This window comes from Scyliorhinus torazame, chromosome 7, assembly GCF_047496885.1.
Source record: "Scyliorhinus torazame isolate Kashiwa2021f chromosome 7, sScyTor2.1, whole genome shotgun sequence".
In the NCBI taxonomy this organism is placed as follows: Eukaryota; Metazoa; Chordata; class Chondrichthyes; order Carcharhiniformes; family Scyliorhinidae; genus Scyliorhinus; species Scyliorhinus torazame.
In genome coordinates, this window is record NC_092713.1 from 188215891 (window position 1) to 188240933 (window position 25043).

General features: G+C 50.8%; 1 protein-coding gene across 1 annotated transcript; it reads left to right on the plus strand.

Annotated features, from left to right (window-relative positions):
- Positions 1 to 1839: 1839 nt before the first annotated feature.
- On the plus strand, positions 1840 to 24179 carry LOC140426747 (cytokine-like protein 1). Its single transcript, XM_072511885.1, has 4 exons — positions 1840 to 1993; positions 2318 to 2362; positions 21501 to 21641; positions 22765 to 24179. The coding sequence occupies exons 1-4, from the start codon at positions 1850 to 1852 to the stop codon at positions 22825 to 22827; spliced, it is 393 nt and encodes a 130-aa protein (XP_072367986.1). The 5' UTR covers positions 1840 to 1849; the 3' UTR covers positions 22828 to 24179.
- Positions 24180 to 25043: the final 864 nt, after the last annotated feature.

Sequence of the window (25043 nt, forward strand, 5' to 3'; positions counted from 1 at the left end):
AGATCTATAAAAACATACCTGAATATAGCAGCTTCAGTTGGAAAAAGGGGCCCACAGGAATGTGTCCTATCCTTTCCCTGACTCGACTCCACTTGCTGGACTCATTCTGGTGAGGCTTTTCCCTCCATTTCTGCTTCAGCCAGGATCAGAAGGCATGGCTGAAAATGGACAGTTCCATCAGGTCGGAGAAATCCTGGCAGGCAGTGGCCATGTGCCCAGCAGTGCCACTGACTGGAAGATGTGGGCCAATGAGTCTGCAAAGGGATATAAATAGGTTCAGTGAGTGGGCAAAACATTTGTAGCTGTAATAAAATACATTGCTGTCCGCTTTGGTAGGAAGAATAGATAAGCATAATATTATTTAAATGGAGAAAGACTGACTAATGCTGCAATACAGAGGAATCTTGAACTACATGAATCATAATAAGTTAGCGTGTATGTACAGCAAGTAATTAGGAAGGCAAATAGAACAATGAACTTCGTTGTATTAGGGGTGAGTATAAAAGTAGGTAGTCCTGCTCTAACTGCATAGGGTGTTGATGTGCCCACATCTAGAGTACTGTGTAGAGTTTAGCTCCTTATTTATGCAGAGATATAGTTGCATTGGAGGCAGTTCAGAGATTCTCTCTAGGTTGATTCCTGAGATGAGAGGGTTATGTTATGAGGAAAGGTTGATCAGGTTGGTCCTATACTCACTGGAGTTTAGAGGAATGAAAGGTGATCTTACAGAAACATATAAGATTCTGAGGGGTCTAGGTAACTGCTAAGAGGACTTTTCCTTCATGGAAGATACAGTTTAAAAATAACGGTATCCCAGTTAAGTCAGAGATGAGAAGGAATTTTTCCTCTGAGGGGCATTAGTGTTTGAAATTCTCTCTCCCAGCGAGCAGTGGAGGCTGGGTCATTGAATATATTCGAGGCTGAGTAGGACAGATTTTCAATCAACAAGAGAGTCATGGATTATGGAATGGAGGCAGAAAAGTGGAGTTCAGGCCACAGTCAGGTCAGCCATGGTCTTATTGAATGGTGCAGCAGGCTCGAAGGGTTGAATGGTCTCCTCCAATTTCCTGTGTTCTTATTTTCTAAAACGTTACTCTTGCCCAACATTTGTTTTCACTGTGGAACAGAGCAGCTTTCATTGAATGCTGGGCCCGACTTCTTGACCTTGCCACCTTCATCTTTTGATCTGAATGCAATGTTAGTTAACTACAACTAACTCGGATCTTTGTATCTCTTACTGTAGAACCATGTCATTGCAGTGCTTAGGTGCAAACGCAATAAACCCACAGATATTTTTTTATTGGGAAAAAATGTGCCTAAATGAAAGTATTTATTTGGCACAGAGTCTTGTTTACAATCTGGGAATAGTACCTAACTGTTAAGAGACTAGAGGTGTAAAATTTGGAATATTTCTAAATAAACATTGTGTCCAAGAACATTCCATTTGTCTCAAAATATGACAGCGCTGTCTCTTGTTCAATAGCATTTGGTTAGGCAAAAATTCTCAGCCTAAATTTCTAAATCTTCCGGCACTTTAAAGATACAGAAGATTGTTTGTGTATATGTTTTGTGCAGGTTTTTCAAAGGCTGAATTCAAGGTTTCAAAGCACAAGTAATTGGCAAGGTTAAAAAGCTATTAAAGTAAAACATCCGGATTACTCAGGAAACTGAGTCCCTCTGAATCTCATCAACTTTATTTTTGAAATAACATAAATATTTTGATTCCATTAGTCATCACTTAGTGTGGTGTGATTTGTTCAGAAGTAGGTTAGGTGGGCAAGTCTTGGACTATTTAACATGTAGGCTGGACTGCCCTTTCAGTCAGTCATTATTCGAGCTGTCTTCTACCATGCAGCTACCCCTGGACTTGATCTTGTTGCTAGCTGCTGCGCTGGTTGGCAGTGCAGCTCCTCCGACCTGCTATTCAAGAATGCTGGGCATGAGAAAAGAAATCAAGAACAGCATTGAGAACCTGCAGGCAGAACAGTTCACAGTGAGTCTGCATCGTGCCTTTGGGGGCCGGTTAGCTCAGTTTGCTGGACGGGTGGTTCGTAATGCAGAACAATGCCAACAGCGCAGGTTTAATTCCTGAGGTTATTCATGAAGCCCCTGCCTTCTCAACCTTGCCCCTTGCCTGAGGCATGGTGACCCTCAGGTCAAATATCCACAGTCAGCTCTTAAAGGGGAGAGCAGCCTATGGTTCCCTGGGAATATGGCAACTTTCACTTCACTTCATCTTGTCTTTGTGTTATTGGAGACATGGCGAGGACTTTAACATGTTAAACTGACCTGATATTTGTCCTTTTCTCCTTTCAAGAAACGCTGTGTTGCTAAGCTGCCCGACCTGCACTTAGATATCCATGTAAGTCAAATATTTATTTCCCTCTTATTAATAAATTACATTAACTGTGGATACCATTTGGAATGCTTGTACATTCCAGGTTGAAGTGGCACTATGCCATTTTGATGATAAATATGCAACTTGCTTTGTGGAAATTGTGGTTGTAATGAAGTAATCGAGGTTAAGGGATTAATTCAGTTTTAAGACACAGGACTTTCAAATCAACAGTGTTCATCAATATTGAATTGCCCCATTTCACCTTTTTCTGCACGGTGAATAAAATGGTGTAGTGGAACCATTTAAAAACAATTTCTGTGAGATGCGATTGTTGCTGTGACTTACTTTACCATTGCCCAACTTCTCCATGTTTATTCATGATCAGATCATAATTGCTCTTGTCATCAAAGGTGAATTGTTCTTTTGAAAGGTAAGAGGCTGCAAATTCCCAGAAAAACAAAATTAAAAACCTTTATTGTTTTACTATTTCTCCCAATGGGCTAAAAGTCCCGTCTTAAACAATACAGACTCATTGGCAACCAAACTCACATTGATTTAACCCGGCATTTCCCAAATTGTGTTCTGCGAAACCCTGGATTTCTGTAGGACTCATCCAAGGATTCTGCGGTAGGTCCAGCCATTTTATATTTGGAAAAAAAAAGTCCTTCTAGCTCATCCAATCAAAGTCCGTTTTCGCACTGCGTTGGTTACTGATAGGCGCACCAGTCACCCTATCAACAGCCAATGCATTGAGAAGCCAACCTCTGATTGGATGAGCTGGAAACTGTGGCAAAGTCAGTATTGAAAATCACCGGCAAGCATGCGGAGGATCCAACACCAGTTCTTCTGGTGAAGAGGAAGAAGCTGCAGGTGAGGTTTGACTTGTTGTCCACCGGAAAGGTGATTTGGCAGTTGAGGCGGCGAAGGGGTTGTTTATGAGTATGGGGAAAAGGCCAGTCGCTTGTTGGTGGGCCAGCTCTGCCAGTAGGCGGCCACGAGACAGATTGTTCGGGTTCGGGACAGAACGGAGAAGATGGTGGTTGCACCGGAGCAGGTGAATAAGGTTTCTGAGGAGTTTTACAGGAAGTTATAAAATCATAGATGTTGGCCCTTTTGCCCAGCTTGGCCATGCCGCTCAGTTTCTATCACTAAGCTAGTCCCACTTGCCCGCAGTTGGCTCATATCCCCCTATACCCACCCTGCCCATGTAACTGACTAACTGTTTTTTAAAGGAAAAAATTGTAGCCGCCTCTACCACCGACTATGGCAGCTCGTTCCAGATACTCACCACCCTCTGTGTGAAGAAATTTCCCCTCTGGCCTCTTTAGTATCTCTCCCCTCTCACCTTAAACCTATGCCCTCTAGTTCTAGACTCCTCTATCTTTGGGAAAAGATGTTGACTATCTACCTTATCTGTGCCCCTCTTTATTTTATAGGCCTCTATAAGATCACCCCTAAGCCTCCTGCGCTTCAGGGAAAAAAGTTCCAGCCTCTCCTTATAACTCAGATCATCAAGTCCTGGTAGCATCCTTGTAAATCTCTTCTGCCCTCTTTCTAGTTTAACAATATCCTTCCTATAATAGGGTGACCAGAACTGAACAGCGTATTCCATGTGTGGTCTTACTAATATCTTGTACAACTTCAACAAAACCTCTCAACTCCTGTATTCAAGATACTGACCAATAAAACCTAGCATGCTGAATGCCTTCTTCACCACCCTGTCCACCTGCGACTCCACCTTCAAGGAGCTATGAAGCTGTACCCCTAAATCTCTTTGTTCTGTAACTCTTTCCAACTCCCTACCATTAACTGTGTAGGTCTTGCCCTGATTTGATCTACCAAAATGCACCACCACACATTTATCCAAATTAAATTCCATCTGCCATTCATCAGCCCCCTGGCTCAATTGGTCAAGATCCTGTTGCAATCTTATACAACCTTCTTCACTATCCACTATGCCACCAATCTTGGTGTCATCTGCAAACTTACTAGCCATGTCTCCTACATTCTCATCCAAATCATTAATATACATAACAAACAACAGTGGACCCAGCACCGATCCCTGAGGCACACCGCTGGTCACAGGCCTCCAGTTTGAAAAACCATCCTCCACAACGACCCTTTGGCTTCGCTCGCCAAGCCAATTTTGAATCCAATTGGCTACCTCACTCTGGATTCCGTGAGATTTAATCTTTTGCAACAACCTACCATGCGGTACCTTGTCAAAGGCCTTGCTAAAGTCCATGTAGACAACGTCGACTGAACTGCCCTCATCTACCTTCAAAAAACTCAATCAAATTGGTGAGACATGACTGTCCCCTCACAAAGCCATGTTGACTTTCCCTAATTAGCCCTTGCTGTCTAAATGCCTGTGGCTCCTGTCCCTCAGAATACCTTCTGGCAATTTACCCACTACAGAAGTAAGGTTAACCGGTCTGTTGCTCTCAGGCCTTCTTAAACAAGGCACAACATTTGCCACCCTCCAATCTTCAGGCACCTCTCCTGTGGCTGTCGATGATTCAAATATCTCAGGCAATTTCCTCCCTAGCCTTCCACAATGTCCTGGGATACATTTCATCAGGTCCTGGGAAGTTATATAAGTCGGAACCCCTCAAGGATGTGTCAGACATAAGGACATTTCTGGGACAGTTGGAGTGTCTCGTAGTGGGAGAGGAGGGGAGGGCAGAGCTGGAGGAGCCAGTGAGGGTGAAGGAAGTGCAGGTGGCAATAGGGAAGATGCAGACAGGGACCGGATGGCTTCGTGGAGGAGTTTTATAAGAAGTTCTTGGATAAGCTGGCGCCGCTGTTGGGGTTGTTTTAGGATGCGGTGGCGAAGGGGGGACTGCCGGAGACAATGGGACAGGCATCCATCTCTTTACTGCTAAAAAAGGACAAGGAACCAGTAGAATGTGGGTCGTATAGGCTGATTTTGTTGCTAAACGTGGGTGCCAAGATTTTGGCAAATGCGTTGGCGGTTATGTTGGAGGGGTGCCTTCTAAAGTTGATTGGGGAGGAGCAGACGGCGTTTGTGAAGGGCAGACAGTTGTCATCTAATGTGCGTGTCTGTTGAATGTGGTGCTTTCTCCAGTGGAAGGGAAAGTGGTGGTGACGTTGGATGCAGAGAAGGGTGTCTTTATTTGTTTGCGGTATTGGAGAGATTTGGGATTGGGCGTAGGTTTGTGGTGTGGGTTAGGTTGTTGTACAAGGACCTGAGGGCGAGTGTGTGTACGAACGAGATGACCTCAGGGTACATATAGAACATAGAACGATACAGTGCAGTACAGGCCCTTCGGCCCACGATGTTGCACCAAAACAAAAGCCATCTAACCTACACTATGCCATTATCATCCATATGATTATCCAAGAAACTTTTAAATGCCCTCAATGTTGGCGAGTTCACTACTGTTGCAGATAGGGCATTCCACGGCCTCACCACTCTTTGCATAAAGAACCTACCTCTGACCTCTGTCCTATATCTATTACCCCTCAGTTTAAGGCTATGTCCCCTCGTGCTAGCCATATCCATCCGCGGGAGAAGGCTCTCACTGTCCACCCTATCTAACCCCCTGATCATTTTGTATGCCTCTATTAAGTCTCCTCTTAACCTTCTTCTCTCCAACGAAAACAACCTCAAGTCCATCAGCCTTTCCTCATAAGATTTTCCCTCCATACCAGGCAACATCCTGGTAAATCTCCTCTGCACCCGCTCCAAAGCCTCCACGTCCTTCCTATAATGAGGTGACCAGAACTGTAAGCAATACTCCAAATGCGGCCGTACCAGAGTTTTGTACAGCTGCAACATGACCTCATGACTCCGGAACACAATCCCTCTACCAATAAAGGCCAATACTCCATCGGCCTTCTTCACAACCCTATCAACCTGGGTGGCAACTTTCAGGGATCTATGTACATGGACACCGAGATCCCTCTGCTCATCCACACTTCCAAGAATTTTACCATTAGCCAAATATTCCGCATTCCTGTCATTCCTTCCAAAGTGAATCACCTCCTTCTTCCTCTTAACAAGAGATTCCACTTCTTTGGTAAACCACGGTTCCCTCGCTCGACGCCTTCCTCCCTGCCTGACCGGTACGTACTTATCAAGAACACGCAGTAGCTGTTCCTTGAACAAGCTCCACATATCCAGTGTGCCCAACACATGCAGCCTACTTCTCCAACCTACCCCTCCCAAGTCATGTCTAAGGGAATCATAATTGCCCTTCCCCCAGCTGTAACTCTTGCCCTGCGGGGTATACTTACCCCTTTCCATCACTAACGTAAACGTCACCGAATTGTGGTCACTGTCCCCAAAGTGCTCACCTACCTCCAAATCTAACACCTGGCCTGGTTCATTACCCAAAACCAAATCCAATGTGGCCTCGCCTCTTGTTGGCCTGTCAACATATTGTGTCAGGAAACCCTCCTGCACACATTGTACAATGTGCTGAGGATTTGCTGAGGTGGGATTGTTGGCTGGCTGGGTGCAGGTGGTCAAGATGAACATTTTGCCATGGTTCATATTCTTGTTCCAGTGCCTGCTGATCTTAATACCAAAGTCATTTTCTATGGGGATGGAAAGGTTGATTTCCTCATTTATATAGGCGGATAAAGTGGCAAGGATTAGGAGGATGGTGCTCCAGAGAGGGCAATCGTTAGGAGGTTTGGTCCTTCCAAACTTGTTATTGAGTGGCGAACGCTGAGAAGACACGGGGTTGAAGTAGTAAGTCGGAGACGTCATGGATGAAATTGGAGGCTGATTCCTGTCAGATTCGGGATTGCGGGCGCTGGCAATGGCACCACTCTCATTTACCATAGGGAGGTATACGGGAAGCTCGGTGATGGTGGCCACGTTGAGAATTCGGAAGCAGTTTCGGCAGCACTTTAAATTGGGGGTGGAGCTGAAGATGATTTCTATCTGAGGGAGCTATGGGTTTGAGCCTAAGAGGATGGATGCGAGGTTTCGGAGTTGTGAGGAATGAAGACTGTCGGAAGTGAAGGATCAGCAATATTGGAGGGTGCCAAAGCCAAGTGGGAGGATGAGTTGGGGATGGAGCTGGAGGAGGGATTGTGGTATGAGGTGCTGTGGAGGATGAATGCCTCAACCTTGTGTGCATGGCTGGGGCTGGTTCAGTTAAAAGTGGTACATAGGGCGTGCCTGACGATGTCAAGGATAAGCTGGTTGTTTGAAAGGGTGGAGGATGGACCTCCGGTTGCGGCTATGCAGAGCTAAGTCGCACGTTCGGCAGCTCCCGCTTGGAACGGACCTTTGGGCTCTTTTCAGGGCCCCCAACGGCACTTTGTTGACATTTCCCAGTGTGGGAAGAAGATTGCAACATCCACCCGACAGTGTATGGCTTGGACCAGGAGCGGAGCAACTAAACAAGTGGTGGTGAACCCAAAGAAAGTGTGAGGGAAGAAGAGGAAGATGGCGGCGGGCAGAGACCAGGCAGCGTGGATGCAGTGGGCGCAGGAGCTCGACTGTGGGTCACCTATAAGGACCGGCACCATTATTTTGAGTCCCAGGAGGAGGCGTGGGCCTTTGTTCAGCCGAGAAGCTGGACACAAACTGAGGGTCGGGATGGGGGGGTCGGGTGTGGGGATGGTCAGGGATTGTTGTTGTTGTGTTACATTTTGAGGGGGGGGTTCTTTGTTCTTGTTTCTTTTTGATTTGGTGTGGGTGGTTAGGGTGGGTTGGGCACTGTTTTGGTTGGGTCTGTCGGGTGGGCTCTTGTAGGGGGGCAAGTAAACGGAGTAGGGGGTAGATGGCTGGTAGGGGGGGATGGGGCCCCGCGGGGGAGGTGGAGGCCCGAGTCGGGGGTGAGGTGACTGGGCCTGTAAAAGGAGCTGCGCCAGAGGAGGCGGGGCCAGGCAGGTGGAAAGCGCAGGCTTTTTCCCGTGCTGAAGGCTGGAGGGGGTGGGGCCAGGGCGGGAAGTGCGGGTTTTTTCCCGCGCTTGGGAAGGAAGGGGGAGGCGGAGAGCCTGCTGATGGGTAATGGAGGGGGAGGGGAAGTCCCACAATGGGAGGAGTCGCAGGAGAGGCGGGAGTGGCCAGGGTCAGCAGGAGTCAGCTGACTTGCAGGAGTGCAATGGGGGGAGCAAAACAGCTAGGAGGGGTCCTAGCTGGGGGGGTTTAGGGGGTGGGTGGGTGGGTGGGGAGGAACCGGGTTGCTGCTGGTATGGTCAAGGGGGAGCTGGAGCGAGTAGAGGGGGTTGGGACGGGGGTCTGCCGTCGTGGGGAACGGGCCGGGCGTGGAGTGCGGGCGCGTGGCTGGCCGAGAAGGGGTTATGGCTAGTCGGCGGGGGAGGGGGGCGGGTAGCCCCCTGATCCGGCTGATAACCTGGAATGTAAGGGGACTGAACGGGCCGGTTAAGCGGGCCCGGGTGTTCTCGCACCTGAAGGGGCTGAAGGTGGATGTGGTCATGCTCCAGGAGACACATCTGAAGGTGGCAGACCAGGTAAGATTGAGGAAGGGGTGGGTAGGTCAGGTGTTTCATTCGGGGCTGAATGCCAAAAATCGGGGGGTGGCGATCTTGGTGGGAAAGAGGGTGTCGTTCGAGGCGTCGAGCATTGTGACAGACAATGGCGGCAGGTACGTAATGGTAAGTGGTAAGCTGCGGGGAGAGAGGGTGGTGCTGGTCAACGTGTACGCCCCAAACTGGGACAATGCGAGTTTTATGCGGCGCATGTTGGGTCGGATCCCGGACTTGGAAGTGGGGGGCCTGATAATGGGGGGGGGGACTTTAACACGGTGTTGGATCCGGCACTGGACAGCTCCAGGTCCAGGACGGGTAGGAGGCTGGCGGCGGCTAAAGTGCTGAGGGGGTTTATGGACCAGATGGGAGGGGTGGACCCTTGGAGATTTGCAAGGCTGGGGGCTAGGGAATTTCCATTCTTCTCGCATGTTCATAAGGCCTATTCCCGAATCGACTTTTTTGTTATGATCAGGGCGCTGATAGCGAGAGTAGAGGATACCGAGTACTCGGCGATAGCCATTTCGGATCACGCACCGCATTGGGTAGACCTAGAGCTGGGGGAGGAGAGGGACCAGCGCCCGCTGTGGCGCTTGGAGGTGGGGCTGTTGGCGGACGAGGAGGTGAGTGAGCGGGTCCGAGGAAGCATAGAGAGCTACCTGGAGGCCAACGATAACGGGAGGTCCGAGTGGGGATGGTCTGGGAGGCGCTGAAGGCGGTGGTTAGGGGAGAGTTGATCTCCATTAGGGCCCACAAGGGGAGGAGAGAGCAGAGGGAGAGGGAGAGGCTGGTGGGGGAGATGGTGAGGGTAGACAGGAGGTACACGGAGGTGCCGGAGGAGGGACTGTTGAGGGAGAGGCGTAGCCTCCAGGCCGAATTCGACCTGTTGACCACCAGGAAGGCGGAGGCGCAGTGGAGGAAGGCCCAGGGGGCGGTTTATGAATATGGGGAAAAGGCAAGGCGGATGCTGGCACATCAGCTTCGGAAGCGGGACGCAGCTAGGGAGATTGGGGGGAGTTAAGGATAGGGGAGGGAGTGTGGTGCGGAGTGGGGTTGGCATCAATGGGGTCTTCAGGGACTTTTATGAGGAACTGTATCGGTCCGAGCCCCCACTGGAGGAGGGAGGGATGGGCCGCTTTCTGGACCAATTGAGGTTCCCGAAGGTGGAGGAGGGACTGGAGGACTGGTGGCGGGATCAGGGGCCCCGATTGGGCTGGAGGAGCTGGCCAAAGGGATAGGGAGCATGCAGGCGGGGAAGGCACCGGGGCCGGGCGGTTTCCTGGTCGAATTCTACAAAAAATATGTGGACCTGTTGTGCCCGTTGCTGGCTCCGACCTTCAATGAGGCAAGGGAGGAGGGGGCTTTGCCCCCGACGATGTCCCGGGCACTGATCTCCTTGATCCTGAAGCGGGACAAGGATCCCCTGCAGTGTGGGTCTTACAGGCCGATTTCGTTGTTAAATGTAGATGCCAAGGTGCTGGCGAAGGTCTTAGCCACGAGAATTGAGGATTGGGTGCCGCAGGTTATCCACGAAGACCAGACGGGGTTCGTGAAGAGGAGGTAGTTGAACGCGAATGTGCGGAGGCTCCTGAACGTTATTATGATGCCGGCGAGGGAGGAGGAGGCGGAGATAGTGGTGGTGATGGACGCTGAGAAAGCCTTCGATAGGGTAGAGTGGGGGTACTTGTGGGAGGTGCTGAAGAGGTTCGGGTTTGGGGAGGGGTTCGTCAAGTGGGTTAGGCTGTTGTATGAGGTCCCGATGGCAAGTGTGGCCACGAACAAGAGGAGGTTTCAGTACTTTCGTTTGCATCGAGGGACGAGGCAGGGGTGTCCCTTGTCCCCCCTGCTCTTCACACTGGCGATTGAACCCCTGGCTATGGCACTGAGAGTGTCGATTAACTTGAGGAGGTTGGTGCGGGGTGGGGAGGAGCATAGGGTGTCGCTATATGCGGACGACTTGCTGCTGTATGTGGCGGACCCGGTGGGGGAAATGCCGGAGGTAATGAGGATCCTCAGGGAGTTCAGGGATTTCTCAGGGTACAAGCTCAACATGGGGAAGAGCGAGTTGCTCGTGGTTCACCCAGGGAACCAGGAGAGGGTGATTGGCGAGCTCTCACTAAAAAGGGCGGAGAGGAGCTTCAGGTATTTGGTGGTCCAGTTGGCCAGGAGCTGGGGGGCCCTGCATAGACTTAATTTCACAAGGCTGGTGGAGCAAATGAAGGAGAAGTTTAAGAGGTGGGACGTGTTGCCACTGTCCCTGGTGGGTAGGGTGCAGTCAGTCAAGATGATGGTGCTCCCAAGGTTTTTGTTCCTGTTCCAGTGCCTCCCCATTCTTATCCCGAAGGCCTTCTTTAGGCGGGTCAACAGGAGCATAACGGGGTTTGTGTGGGCGCTGTGGTGTTGGGTGTTCTGACACACAGATGAGCCAACACAGTTGCATATGGTACAACGCTTCTTTATTTAAACTCACTATTTACAGTTTGGTCTTTGCACTCTGCACGTGGGGGGCTCCCTGCTTGTGGTGTTTCAACAGCTCTTTCTTGTTCCCTTCTCCCCAGACCTACTGACCACCAGGTGTCGTGCTCGTGCTTTTTATGTGGTTGGTGTTCTTGTCTGTGATTGGTTGTGGTGTTGTGTACTCTGATTTGCCTGTTAGTGTGTCCATCATGATGTGTGTGTTTGAATATCATGACATCCCCCCTTTTTACAAAGATATGTGCCTACGTGGTAATAAATATGATCGTGACGTGAGTGCATCTAAGAGTGTGTGTGTGTCGTGTGCAGCATGTGTCTATGACGGAACTATGTACATGGGGCGATGTCGAGTGCGTCACATGAATCCAGTTGTACCATAACATAACAGAAATGCGAACGAGAGAAGAAGAAAAAAAAACTTGAACAGTTGTCCAGTCAGACGACATCTGGAACGATAAACAACAACAGGTTATCATGTAAAATTGTGCAACTTGTTAAACATATGAACTGTATTATAAGTCCAGTCTAATGGGTTTGCGACGAATTCGGGTTGACCGTCAGGGTGGCACACCACTCATCGGCTGGATTGATGGCATTGACCTTGTTGACATCAATGACGGCAACTCGGAAGGCATCCTGGTCATCTGCATCACTTAACTGGAAGTCTTGATGCGTGGGCTGGACGGTCCTGACTCGTGTGCGAGGTTGTCGAGGATGCGCCGGATCCATGGGTTGAGCCGCACGACAGCGGGCTGCGTAGTGGCCCATCATGGCACATCTGTGGCACTGTCGGTTTTTTGCAGGACATTGCCCTTTTAAGTGTAGACCTCCACAATTGCTGCACGTCATGACGTCACGGCGTTCGTTGCGCCACTGCGCATGCGCAGTGCGATCTTGCGGTGGGCGCGCCTGCGCAGTGCGTCCCTCGTTGTGGCCGTTATTTTTGGCGCGCACCTGCGCGGGAGACCGCGAAAAGCGCGGGAAGCGGCCGCTGTCGTCCGGGCCGTGGGTCGGGAAGTAATCGACGGCCTGGATGCGTTCGACGTCGTGGGCGGCCTGGCTTGCCGATTCGACGGCTGGGGACCCCCTCCGTGCCAACTCGGACGCCTGAAATCGGGCAAAACGGCAGGTAGCATTTTCATGGAGGACACAGGCTTCCACAGCAGACGCTAAGGTGAGGCTTTTCATTTTAAGAAGCTGCTGGCGTAGGCCACTAGAGGCAACGCCAAAAACAATCTGGTCCCTGATCATGGACTCTGTAGTGGTGCCGTAACCGCAGGACTGCGCTAGAATCCGGAGGTGCGTCAAAAAGGGTTGAAAAAGCTCCTCCTTACCTTGCAGGCGTTGCTGAAAGATGTATCTTTCAAAACTTTCGTTTACTTCAACTTGAAAGTGCTGGTCCAGTTTGAGGATGACCGTGTCATATTTGGCCTGGTTTTCGCCTTCTTCGAACACCAGTGAGTTAAAGACATCGGTTGCGTGCGGGCCTGCGTAGAAGAGGAGCATTGCAATCTTCGAATCATCCGAGACATTCTGTTTTTCGGTGGCACGGATGTACAGGTCAAATCGCTGCCTGTAGAGCTTCCAGTTGGTGCCTAGGTTCCCCGTGACTTGCATCGGCTGCGGTTTGCCGGTGTGGTCCATGTCCAGAATGGCAGGTTAGTAGGCAGGTATCGATCCACTCCTGTACCATGTGGTGTTGGGTGTTCTGACACACAGATGAGCCAACACAGTTGCATATGGTACAACGCTTCTTTATTTAAACTCACTATTTACAGTTTGGTCTTTGCACTCTGCACGTGGGGGGCTCCCTGCTTGTGATGTTTCAACAGCTCTTTCTTGTTCCCTTCTCCCCAGACCTACTGACCACCAGGTGTCGTGCTCGTGCTTTTTATGTGGTTGGTGTTCTTGTCTGTGATTGGTTGTGGTGTTGTGTACTCTGATTTGCCTGTTAGTGTGTCCATCATGATGTGTGTGTTTGAATATCATGACAGGCGCGAGGGACTCCAAGGGTGAGAAGGGTGTTCCTGGAGCGGAGTAGGGATGGGGGGTGCTGGCGCTACCCAACCTCTGTGGATACTACTGGGCCGCCAATGCGGCGATGGTGCGCAAGTGGGTGATGGAGGGGGAGGGGGTTGCATGGAAGAGACTGGAGACGGCGTCTTGTGAGGGTACGAGTCTGGAGGCGCTGCGGCTCCCTCCAATGAGGTATACCACGAGCCCAGTGGTGGCGGCTACCCTCAAAATCTGGGGGCAATGGAGGCGGCACAGGGGGGAAGTGGGGGCCTCAGTGTGGACCACCGGTTTGTCCCAGGGAGAATAGATGGAGGGTTTTCGGGGTGGCACAGGGCAGGGATAAGAAGGTTGGGGGCCTGTTTGTGGACGGGAAGTTCGCGAGCCTGGGTGAGCTGGAGGAGAAGTACGGGCTCCCCCCCGGGGGACACCTTTAGGTATCTACAGGTAAAGGCGTTTGCCAGGCGGCAAGTGGTGGAATTCCCGCTGCCGCCGCCACGCACGGTCCAGGACAGGGTGCTCTCGGGGGTGTGGGTTGGAGAGGGGAAGATCTCGGCAACATATCAGGCGATGCAGGAGGAGGAGGAGGCCTCGGTGGAGATGCTGAAAGGTAAGTGGGAGGAGGAGTTGGGGGAGGAGATCGAGGAGGGGACGTGGGCAGATGCCCTTGGGAGGGTGAACTCTTCCTCTTTGTGCGCGAGGCTCAGTCTCATACAGTTTAAGGTGCTGCACAGGTCACACATGACCGGGACAAGGATGAGCCGGTTCTTTGGGGGTGAGGACAGGTGTGTTAGGTGCTCAGGGAGCCCAGCAAATCCATACCCATATGTTCTGGGCGTGCCCAGCGCTGGAGAAACTTTGGAAGGGCGTGGCGAGGATGGTGTCGGGGTGGTAGGATCCATGGTCAAGCCGGGCTGGGGGTTCGCAATATTTGGGGTGGCAGAGGAGCCGGGAGTGCAGAAGGCGAAAGAGGCCAGTATTCTGGCCTTTGCGTCCCTGGTAGCCCGGCGAAGGATTCTTCTTCAGTGGAAGGATGTGAGGCCCCCAAGCGTGGAATCCTGGATCAACGATATGGCGGGGCTTATTAAATTGGAGAGGGTGAAATTTGCCTTAAGGGGATCGGTGCAAGGGTTTTTCAGGCTTGGACTTCCTGGCAGAACGGTAGACAATGGTCAGCAGCAGCAGCAACCCGGGGGGGGGCTCTATTTTATTTTTGTTTGTCTATACTGGGGGATCTGAGGGGGTGTATATATTTGCTGTGTTTGCTATGTGTTAATCCAGTGTGTTAATTTATTATTTATGTATAGTGGGGAGGGGGGCACGGGGTTGTTTTGTTTTGTATTTAATTCTATTGGGTTCCTTTTACATTTTGTCGTTGCTATTTTGTGAAAACGTTAATAAAATTTATTTTTTAAAAGAGAAAAGAAAGGGTGGAGGATGTGTGTGAGCGGTGCGGGAGGGGCCCAGCTAATCATGCACATATGTTCTTGTCCTGCCCAAAGTTGGGGAAGTTTTGGGAGTCATTCTTCAGCACCTTGTCGGTGATCTTGGGCGGGATTCTCCGCAATCAGTCCGGCATCGCGCCACCCCAAAGGTGCGGAATTCTACGCATCTTGAGAGGCTGAGCGGGAAAGGCCTTTGGCGCCCCGCCAGCTAGCGCGGAAATGACTTTGCCGTGCAACGCATGCGCGGGAGCGTCAGCGGCCGCTCACAGCAGCCCCGCGCATGCGCAGTGGAGGGGGTCTCTTCCGCCTCCGCCATAGTGAAGACCATGGCGAAGGCGGAAGGAAAAGAGTGCCCCCACGGCACAGGCCCGCCCGCGGATCGGTGGGCCCCGATCGCAGGCCAGGCCACCGTAGGGGCACCCCCTGGGCCAGATTGCGCCGTGCCCTCCCCAGGACCCCGGAGTCCGCCCGCACAGCCTTGTCCCGCCGTTCGAAAGGTGGTTCAATCCTCGCCAGCTGGCGTGGGTTGACAGCGGCGGGACTTCGGCCCATCGCGGACCGGAGAATCGCAGGGGGTGGGCCTGCCTACCAGTGCGATTCCCGCCCCCGCCGAATCTCTGGTGGCGGAGAATTCGGGACACGGCGGGGACGGGATTCACGCCAGCCCCCGGCGATTCTCCGACCCGGTGCGGGGTCGGAGAATCGCGCCCCTTACATATGGACTTCGAGAGGGTGGGTTTGTGGAGTTGCTTTGGGGTTATTTCAGTTGGAAATGTTGTGTTATGTGATTGTTAAAAAGTTAAAATTTGAATAAAAATATTTTCCAAAAAAAAGTCACCAGCAAGGTTGTGAGCGATGGTGAGTGGACAGCGGAGTGGGTGGCAGAGAGAGGTAGGCAGCAGCCAAGGGGCAGGAGGGAAGGCAGACCCACAGGCCGGGCAGAGAGGGAAGCACAGTCTGAGACGAGATGGGAGAGGAAATGGACTGAGAAGCCGGGTGGGAGTAAAAGGTGAGTGTGCGAGTGTGCATGAGAAAGAGAATTGAGTGTGTGTAAGAGAGTGTGTATGAGAGAGAGGAGAGAGCGTGAGTGTACATCAGAGAGATGTATGTGTGTGTTTGAGAGAGGAAGGTGTGAGTGTGTATGAGAGAGAGGTGTGGGTGAATGGCAGGGTTCATGGACGTTGCCTACAAAAATGCGCAGTCCTATGCGCCCGACCGTGCGGCGGCCCCCTGGGCTGTGTGGCACCCCGCAGCGGCATCCCCACAGACCTTCCCCCTGACCCCGCAAGCCTGCGCTACGAGACGGCCCGCTAACGCCGCCGGGCCCCGCTGTTTCTTCTGCGGGCAGGCGAATCATCCCCGCCCGCGCTGCCCAGCCCGCACCGCCACCTGCAAAGGGTACGGCAAAAAGGGCCACTTTGTGGGGGTCTGCCAGGCCCGCTCCGTGGCCGCGGTCTCCAGCAACTCCAGACCTCCACGGCAACCCCCCCTTCAGGCCCCGACCAGCCAGCGCTCACCACCACCCTCCTATCCTAGGGCCACGTGCGACCCACAGGCGCGGCCATCTTACCCCCCGGACACCACGCTGGACGGGTGGGCGCCGCCATTTTGGCCATCCCCGCCGCCACCTTGTTCATCCCCGGACACCATGTGCGACCCATGGGTGATGCCATCTTGGATGGGACTCCAGGCCCCCAGCTCGGCCGACTACACACTGCCCGATCAGAACTCGCAACTGCTTCATCTGGCCTCGGTGACACTCGACCAAAGTCGACCCCGGACACTCGCAACGGCTACGACGGTCTTCATCAACGGCCACGAGACGTCTTGCCTGATTGACTCTGGGAGCACGGAAAGCTTTGTTCACCCCGACACGGTAAGGCGCTGTTCACTTGTAACCCACCCTGTAAACCAAAGGATCTCCCTGGCCTCCAGGTCACACTCGGTGGAGATAAAGGGGTTCTGCCTAGCGAATCTCACTGTGCAAGGCAGGAAATTAGACAATTTTCGCCTGTATGTCCTGATGCTCATTTTAGCCTTAGTTTAATTGCTCTTGTTCTATCACCTTTGCTCTTGAGTCGCCAGGTATCTTTCTGATACCGCCACGTGGTTCAAGTCCGAGTAATGATCAATAATCCAACACACCGCTTAGGAAGAGTTAAATCAACGCACATTTATTATATACAGCAATCAATACTTATACATTAATTCTACTTCTAAGCTACTTCCTACAACTAACAGGCCAATACTTAACTTTGGAAATGACCCACCAGGTCAGGGAAATGAATGGCCTTTCGTATGGGTTCTGAGGTTGATAGTCAGGAGTGCCTATCTCATAGCGAGCGTTGAAGTAAGACTTACGGTTCTCGCGGCTGTTGTAGAAGTTCAGCAGAAGGGTCTCGAAGGGTGCGGAGAGGAGAAGAAGGGTCGATTTGAACTTGGCCCCTATTCTTATAGTCCCCAGGGGCTTCCCGCCTCTCGGGGCGGACCTTGTACCTGGTTCCAAATGATTGGACTTGGTCCCAATCACTTGGTTCGATATTCTCCAATGTTGGAGCGATTCCTTGATCGATGGGCGGTTTCGAGGTGGCCATTCACCTCTCTTTGTGTAAGCTCCTGTTGGCGCCGAAAAGTCTGGGTTTGCTTTGTGTGTCTAATTTGTAGCATATTGTTCCCGGGGATTGCTAATTAGTATTCAGATGGCTGGTGTGTTGTTATGTTGATGGCTGCAGGTATCGATTCAGTCTGGCATCCCCAGAGGCGAATACACTGTTTTACCTGCAGCTGTCTGTTTGAGTCCTGTTGGCTGATTTTCCCATCAGCCTCTTCCGTTTGCCATTTTAAATCGGGGTTTGGCCATTCTAATTGGGAGTTAGCCATTTTAACCGGCTACAGTCCTGCCGCACTTCTGCGCGGCTATCCTCCTGGGGCTGGACTTCCAATGCCACTTGCAAAGCCTGACCTTTAAATTCGGCGGCCCTATACCTCCCCTTACTGTCTGCGGCCTCGCGACCATTAAGTTCGACCCGCCTTCCCTGTTTGCGAACCTCACCCCGGATTGCAAACCCGTCGCCACCAGGAGCAGGCGGTACAGTGCCCATGACCGGACCTTCATCAGGTCAGAGGTCCAAAGGCTGCTGGGGGAAGGGGTCATCGAAGCGAGCAACAGTCCCTGGAGAGCTCAAGTAGTGGTGGTGAAGACCGGGGAGAAGCATAGGATGGTCATTGACTACAGCCAGACCATCAACAGGTTTACGCAGCTGGACGCGTACCCTCTCCCCCGTATAGCCGACCTGGTAAACAGGATCTCAAGTCCGCCTACCACCAGCTACCCCTCCGTAATAGTAACCGCAAGTACACTGCCTTCGAAGCAGATGGGCGGCTCTATCAATTTTTAAGGGTTCCCTTTGGTGTCACTAATGGGGTCTCGGTCTTCCAGCGAGAGATGGACCGAATGGTTGACCGGTATGGCTTACGCGCAACGTTCCCGTATCTGGATAACGTCACCATCTGTGGCCATGACCAGCAGGACCACGACACCAACCTCCCCAAATTCCTCCAGACCGCGAAAATCTTTAACCTGACATACAATAAGGATAAATGCGTGTTCAGCACCGACCATCTAGCCATTCTAGGCTACGTAGTGCGAAATGGAGTTATAGGCCCCGACCCCGAACACATGCGCCCCCTTATGGAGTTCCCCTTCCCTCACTGCCCCAAGGCCCTGAAGCGCTGCCTCGGGTTTTTCAGCTATTACGCGCAGTGGGTCCCCAACTACGCAGACAAAGCCCGACCCCTAATCCAGTCCACAACCTTCCCCCTGTCGACGGAGGCCCGTCAGGCCTTCAGCTGCATCAAAGCAGACATTGCAAAAGCCTCGATGCGCGCCATCGATGAGTCCCTCCCCTTCCAGGTTGAGAGCGATGCGTCCGACGTAGCTCTGGCGGCCACCCTCAACCAAGCGGGCAGGCCCGTGGCTTTCTTCTCCCGCACTCTCCATGCTTCCGAAATTTGCCATTCCTCGGTCGAAAAAAAGGCACAAGCCATAGTAGAAGCTGTGCGACACTGGGGGCATTGCCTGGCTGGCAGGAGATTCACTCTCCTCATGGACAAACGGTCGGTCGCCTTCATGTTCGATAATGCACAGCGGGGCAAGATTAAAAACGACAAGATCTTGCGGTGGAAGGTAGAACTCTCCACCTTCAACTGCGAGATCTTGTACCATCCGGGGAAGCTAAACGAGCCTGCTGATGCCCTGTCCCGCGGCACTTGTGCCACTGCACAAATGGACCGCCTCCGAGCCCTCCACGAGGACCTCTGCCACCCGGGGGTCACTCGTTTCTTCCACTTCATCAAGACCCGCAACCTGCCCTACTCCATCGAGGAGGTCAGGACAGTCACCAGGGGCTGCCAAATCTGCGTGGAGTGCAAACCGCACTTCTACCGGCCAGAGAGGGCGCACCTGATAAAGGCTTCCCGTCCCTTTGAGCGCCTCAGCATGGATTTCAAAGGCCCCCTCCCCTCCACCGACCGCAACACGTATTTCCTGAACGTGATTGACGAGTACTCCCGGTTCCCATTCGCCATCCCCTGCCCAGACATGACCGCAACCACCGTCATCAAGACCCTCCAGGGTATCTTTACACTGTTCGGTTTCCCCGCGTACATACACAGTGATAGGGGGTCTGCCTTTATGAGCGACGAACTGCGTCAATTCCTGCTCAGCAGGGGCATCGCCTCGAGCAGGACGACCAGTTACAACCCCCGGGGAAACGGACAGGTGGAGAGGGAGAACGGTCTGGAAGACTATTCTACTGGCCCTACGGTCTAGGAATCTCCCAGTCTCCCACTGGCAAGAAGTCCTCCCGATGGCCCTCCACGCCATTCGGTCGCTGCTCTGTACAACCACAAATCAGACACCTCATGAACATTTCCTTGTTTTCCCCAGGGCAGCACGGTAGCATTGTGGATAGCACAATTGCTTCACAGCTCCAGGGTCCCAGGTTCGATTCCCGGCTTGGTCACTGTCTGTGCGGAGTCTGCACGTTCTCCCCGTGTGTGCGTGGGTTTCCTCCGGGTGCTCCGGTTTCCTCCCACAGTCCAAAGATGTGCAGGTTAGGTGGATTGGCCATGCTAAATTGCCCTTAGTGTCCAAAATTGCCCTTGTTGGGTGGGGTTACTGGGTTATGGGGATAGGGTGGAGGTGTGGACCTTGGGTAGGGTGCTCTTTCCAAGAGCCGCAGCAGATTCGATGGGCCGAATGGCCTCCTTCTGCACTGTAAATTCTATGAAAGAAGTCCTCCTCGAGGACCTCGCTCCCAACCTGGCTAGAGACACCCGGACCCATCCTGCTTCGGAAGCACGTGCGGGCGCACAAGTCGGACCCGTTGGTCGAGAGGGTCCACCTGCTGCACGCTAACCCCCAGTACGCCTATATGGCGTTCCCTGACGGCCGGCAAGATACAGTCTCCCTTCGGGACCTGGCGCCCGCCGGAACCCCACGCGCTCCCGAACCATTACCCCCCCCCCGCAGTGGGAGGGGTCAGTACTCCCGCCGCTCCTGCCTTGGCCCACCCACCCTCCGACGCCCCCTACAGGCACCCCCCCTCGTGTCAACCGTTTGCCCCAACAGCGCCGCCTAGGGGTGACGAAGCTGTGAGGGAGGCCGAAACCACGCTCCCGGAGTTGCAACCACCGGGACCCCCACTAGAATCACCACCGAAGCCCAGACGCTCCAGAAGGACGACCAGGCCACCCGATCGACTGATTGCTTCGCTGTGACTTTAACTGTTGTAAATATCCTCGACTGCACGGTACCTCCATACCTGATCGTACCATGTTAATGGCGGCTGTTACCACTGGCCACCACCCCTGCCGGACTCTTTCTTAACAGGAGGTGAATGTGGTAGTACCAGGTTTTGTGGTACCTAAGAGGCTGATGACCATTGGTTAGACCCAGGAGTCTACCATTGGCTGTTGTTACGTAGCTCCGCCCTGACAGGCGGGGTAAAAGAAACGGTGCCGTCCCAGCAGCCTTCACTTTCTGTACCGAAGCTGCTGGGGAACAAGTTCTAGTAGATGAAAGCCTTCAGTTATGAAATCACTTCGTCTTGAGTGTAATTGATCGCGCATCAACATGTGCTTATTTTGGGTGAGTCTGTGTAAGTGCCTCTGTGCATGTTTGAGATGAGAATCCAGCTTTCCAGCAGCACTCCTAATATTAAGCAAATTTGTGAGCTAAAGAATCAGCATCATTCTTCCCATTAAAAAGGCCAAAGGAAGGTAAGAGTTAATTATTTGTTGAAAATTAGAACTTTTAAAATATGTTGAATGTATACATATTAGAAATGGAAAAGACTGTTAAAAACATGTTTTGGTACGTTTGTACCTATTGTACAAAAAACAATATTTTTTTTTGTTTAGCTCTTCAACATAATAAAAATGTTTCCCAGGGGTCCTGTCAGTCCTCTTGGGAAGTTAAAAGAGTTCCATAGGTGGAAAAGTTTGGGAAATCGTGATGTAACATTCATCGTGCTGCCAATGAGTTTTTTGGGGGCCAGATTTGTTTTAAGCCATATTAACATCTAAACCTAAAGCTGTATAAGCTTTAACTTCCTTATCATTTGTTTTGGCTGATATGATAAATGAAAAGCTCCAGAAAACAGGCAAAAATCATCTATTAGGAGGCCGATTAAATGCTTTAATATATTAATTAAGTGTTGACTGCTGACATTTACTTTACATGTTTGGATTCACAGAACTCCTGCGTGATGTCTAAAATGCGGAGTTACCTGCATGCCGTGGAGAAAATAACTGATCGGCGCTGCCAGGATATGCTGCAACCAACAGTACAGTTAATTAGACGCTTGTACATCATCATGGTTGTACCTTGTAAGGCGGTATGTAGTTAAGATTCTCTTTACATTCTCATTAAGTGGATATGGGGTTATGGAGAGAAGGCAGGAGAATGGGGATGAGAAACATATCAGCCATGATTGAATGGCGGAGCAGACTCGATGGACCGAATGGCCTAATTCTGCTCCTATGTCTTATGGTCTTATTACATCTTCTTTTCTCAATATTCCAACTTCAAACCTCATCCACACAATCTGGATATGCTTTGGGTGCAGTCGGCCCTTATCCTGCTCAACCTGTTGTACATTTTTGGAATCTATTACAATTTATCAGTTGAACTTTTGACATTGACAGTGACAACTTAAGTTGCTCAACATTCAACTTCCTGGATATGGTATACTCTTGTCAAGACTTGAACCTTATCCACGATTCTCATAAGTAATTTCTTAAACTGGTTATTGTCTAGTTTCATACAGAAGCTGGGATTTTGCTTCTGTTGCCTTTTAAGAAAGTTACATTATGCTGGTAACAAGTCACATTATATACTGACAAGTGTAGAAACTTGCAGACCTCACACTGTACCAACAAGTAAAGCCAGTATCCCAAGTGGGCAACTGTGCTCCAAAGAAGCATGAATCAGAAATGGACTGCAACAGTGAAGTGCCAATTCTCTGACCTCACCTTCTTCAAGTGAAGCCTTCTGCTGAGATCACAAGACCACTAATTTGTCCTCAAAGCTCTTGACCCATTGATGGTTGGGTTCTTATGTACCAAGAGTGACTTGAACCTACGGCAACAGTAAAATATAACTCCCGTACAGCTGAAACAGTTGTGGAACTGACTATTTACAAAAGCATCTTTCATTGATCCTTCCAGAATGGAACTGCCTCCTATTCTGACCTTTGCTTACAACACCAGGTTAAAGTCCAACAGGTTTGTTTCAAGTCACTAGCTTTCGGAGCGCTGCTCTTTCCTCAGGCTGTGCTCTGAAAGCTAGTGATTCGAAACAAACGTGTTGGATTTTAGCGTGGTTTGTAAGACCTCTTACTGTGCCCACCCCAGTCCAACGCCGGTATCTCCTCATCATGACCTTTGCTAAGTTAACATATCACAGCAGTATTTTGGGACAGCAATGTTATTTGACACTTATTATTGTTTCTTTTCCAGGAACTTGTCTTCTTGACGAACAACTGCAGCGCATTACGAAGAACAGCAAGCATGGCAATTTGAACATGCCAGATAATGAGATGTCATCTTTTAAAAAGAAAATGTACTTTGCTATATAAAGTTCAAAGTGGTTTCACAATGCAAACAGCTTTACGGTTATATTGCTTCCAGAGGCAGTAGATGGCAAGAGTTGTTCTATATTAGCTGGATAATGGGATACTAATCTTATACTACCTTGTAGAGTCAAGCTGACCTGAAGGTTAGGGGGCGGCACGGTGGCACAGTGGTTAGCACTGTTGCCTCACAGCTTCAGGGACCCAGGTTCAATTCCAGCCTTGGGTCACTCTATGTAAAGTTTGTACGTTCTCCCCGTGTCTGTGTGGGTTTCCTCTGGGTTCTCCGGTTTCCTCCCGCAGCCCAAAGATGTGGAGGTTAGGTGGATTGGCACACGGAATTGCCCCTTAGTGTTCAAAAGGCTGGGTGGGTTGCTGGGTTATGGGATGGGGGTGGCCCTGGGCGGGGTGCTCTTTCAGTGGAACGATGCAGACTCGATGGGCCGAATAGTCTCCTTCTCCACTGTAGTGAATCTGTGATTCTAGGTTAGATCTTTAAACAAAACTGCCAATTTCCCTCCCCTGTTATCTACTATTTGAACATTACACCACAATTTCCAGTTTTGATCTCTAGGCTATGCTGGATTAACTGTGTTGTGACTCTGACAGAAGTTTAAGGTCAGCTGCAATCTGTGTCCTACAATGAGGCATGGGGGATAAATAGGCAGTGTTCCGACTCCTTCTGAGAAGCCTGTTGGTGTGAACCAGTCAAATAAGACGCCAACACTCCAACAAAGACAACTTGACCAAGTGCTCGGAGAGTAGCTGGTACCCACAGGGGAAAGAAATCACAGGCTTCAGGAAAGGAAGGAGGTTAAAAAAAAGGGAAAAAAAGATTTGGCAGTGGTTAATGAGAGGGAAACTGTTCGTGTTGGCTGTCATTACTCCACTTCATTACTCCACTGAAACTTCGGGCATCTGCACATGTGCAGAATAACATGGAAATTCCATTGTTGCTTTCAGTGATTTTACGGCAGGTTGGAAGGTATGCTGTTGAGGTCCTTCCTCCCTACGGAGTGCAATCCTAAGCACTCAGTGAATTGATGAGAGCTTCCACTTTTATGCTGCTCATCTCATTGTACAAACCCTCGAAACAGCTACAATTTGTTGAATAAGTTATAATTGGGGTTTTAACAGTGCACTGACTGCATAATTACTCTAAACTTCCTTGGTGTCCCTGAAAAACTAATCTCATATTTGTTGGATGTCAATTTTGTCCATTCTTATATTTTAAAAATATATTTTTAAAGTGTGTTATATTGATATTTTAATTTTTATCTAAATCTAATTGTAATCATTTAGTCTGCCTTCTGAAAACGTAAATTAAACGTGAAGGATAAAGTGCTTTTAGCTTCCTGGTTTGCTGTCTGCGAGAATACTTCAATGCGATTGGCTACTTACGCTGCTTACATACTCATTGCTGCTGCGTGCCCTTGAGTTGGCACCTGATTTAACCTGTCATTGGAAAAGGGGATGGCTGTGCCACAATGTCAGGGGTAATTTACATTGCAAAGTATAAGATGATGCTGTGTAAGTTCCCAATCTTTTTCAAGATGACTGGCCAAAAGTCCACTTTATCAGGCAAATGCCATGGATGTGTCACACGTCTGGTTAGTACCCCTTTCAGAGCTATTGACCGCTTCTTTTTTTTTTAATTTAGAGAATCCAATTCATTTTTTCCAAATAAGGGGCAATTCAGAGTGGCCAATCCACCTAGCCTGCACATCTTTAGATTGTGGGGGCGAAACCCACGCAGACACGGGGAGAATGTGCAAACTCTACATGGACAGTGACCCAGAGCCGGGATTGAACCTGGGACCTCGGTGCCGTGAGGCTGCAGTGCTAACCACTGCGCCACCGTGCTGCCCACCATTGACCTTTTGTTAAGATCATCCACCTGTTCCATAGCTCCAGACATTATGGGCGGGATACTCTGTCGGTTGATGCGGGACTTGGGAAACACGATTGGGCGGAGAATCAGTTTTGATGCTGAAATCATGGCGGGTGCCGGTTTCACACCAAATCGCAATTCCCAGGTGCCTCGACAGCGGTGTCAATGTGTTCCACTCCGCACATACAGTAAACGCCGTTGGCATATCATTAGCAGGCCTGACCTGGTATTCTCCAGGGCCTCCGCAATTCTCCGCCTCCACTGGGGCGAATTCC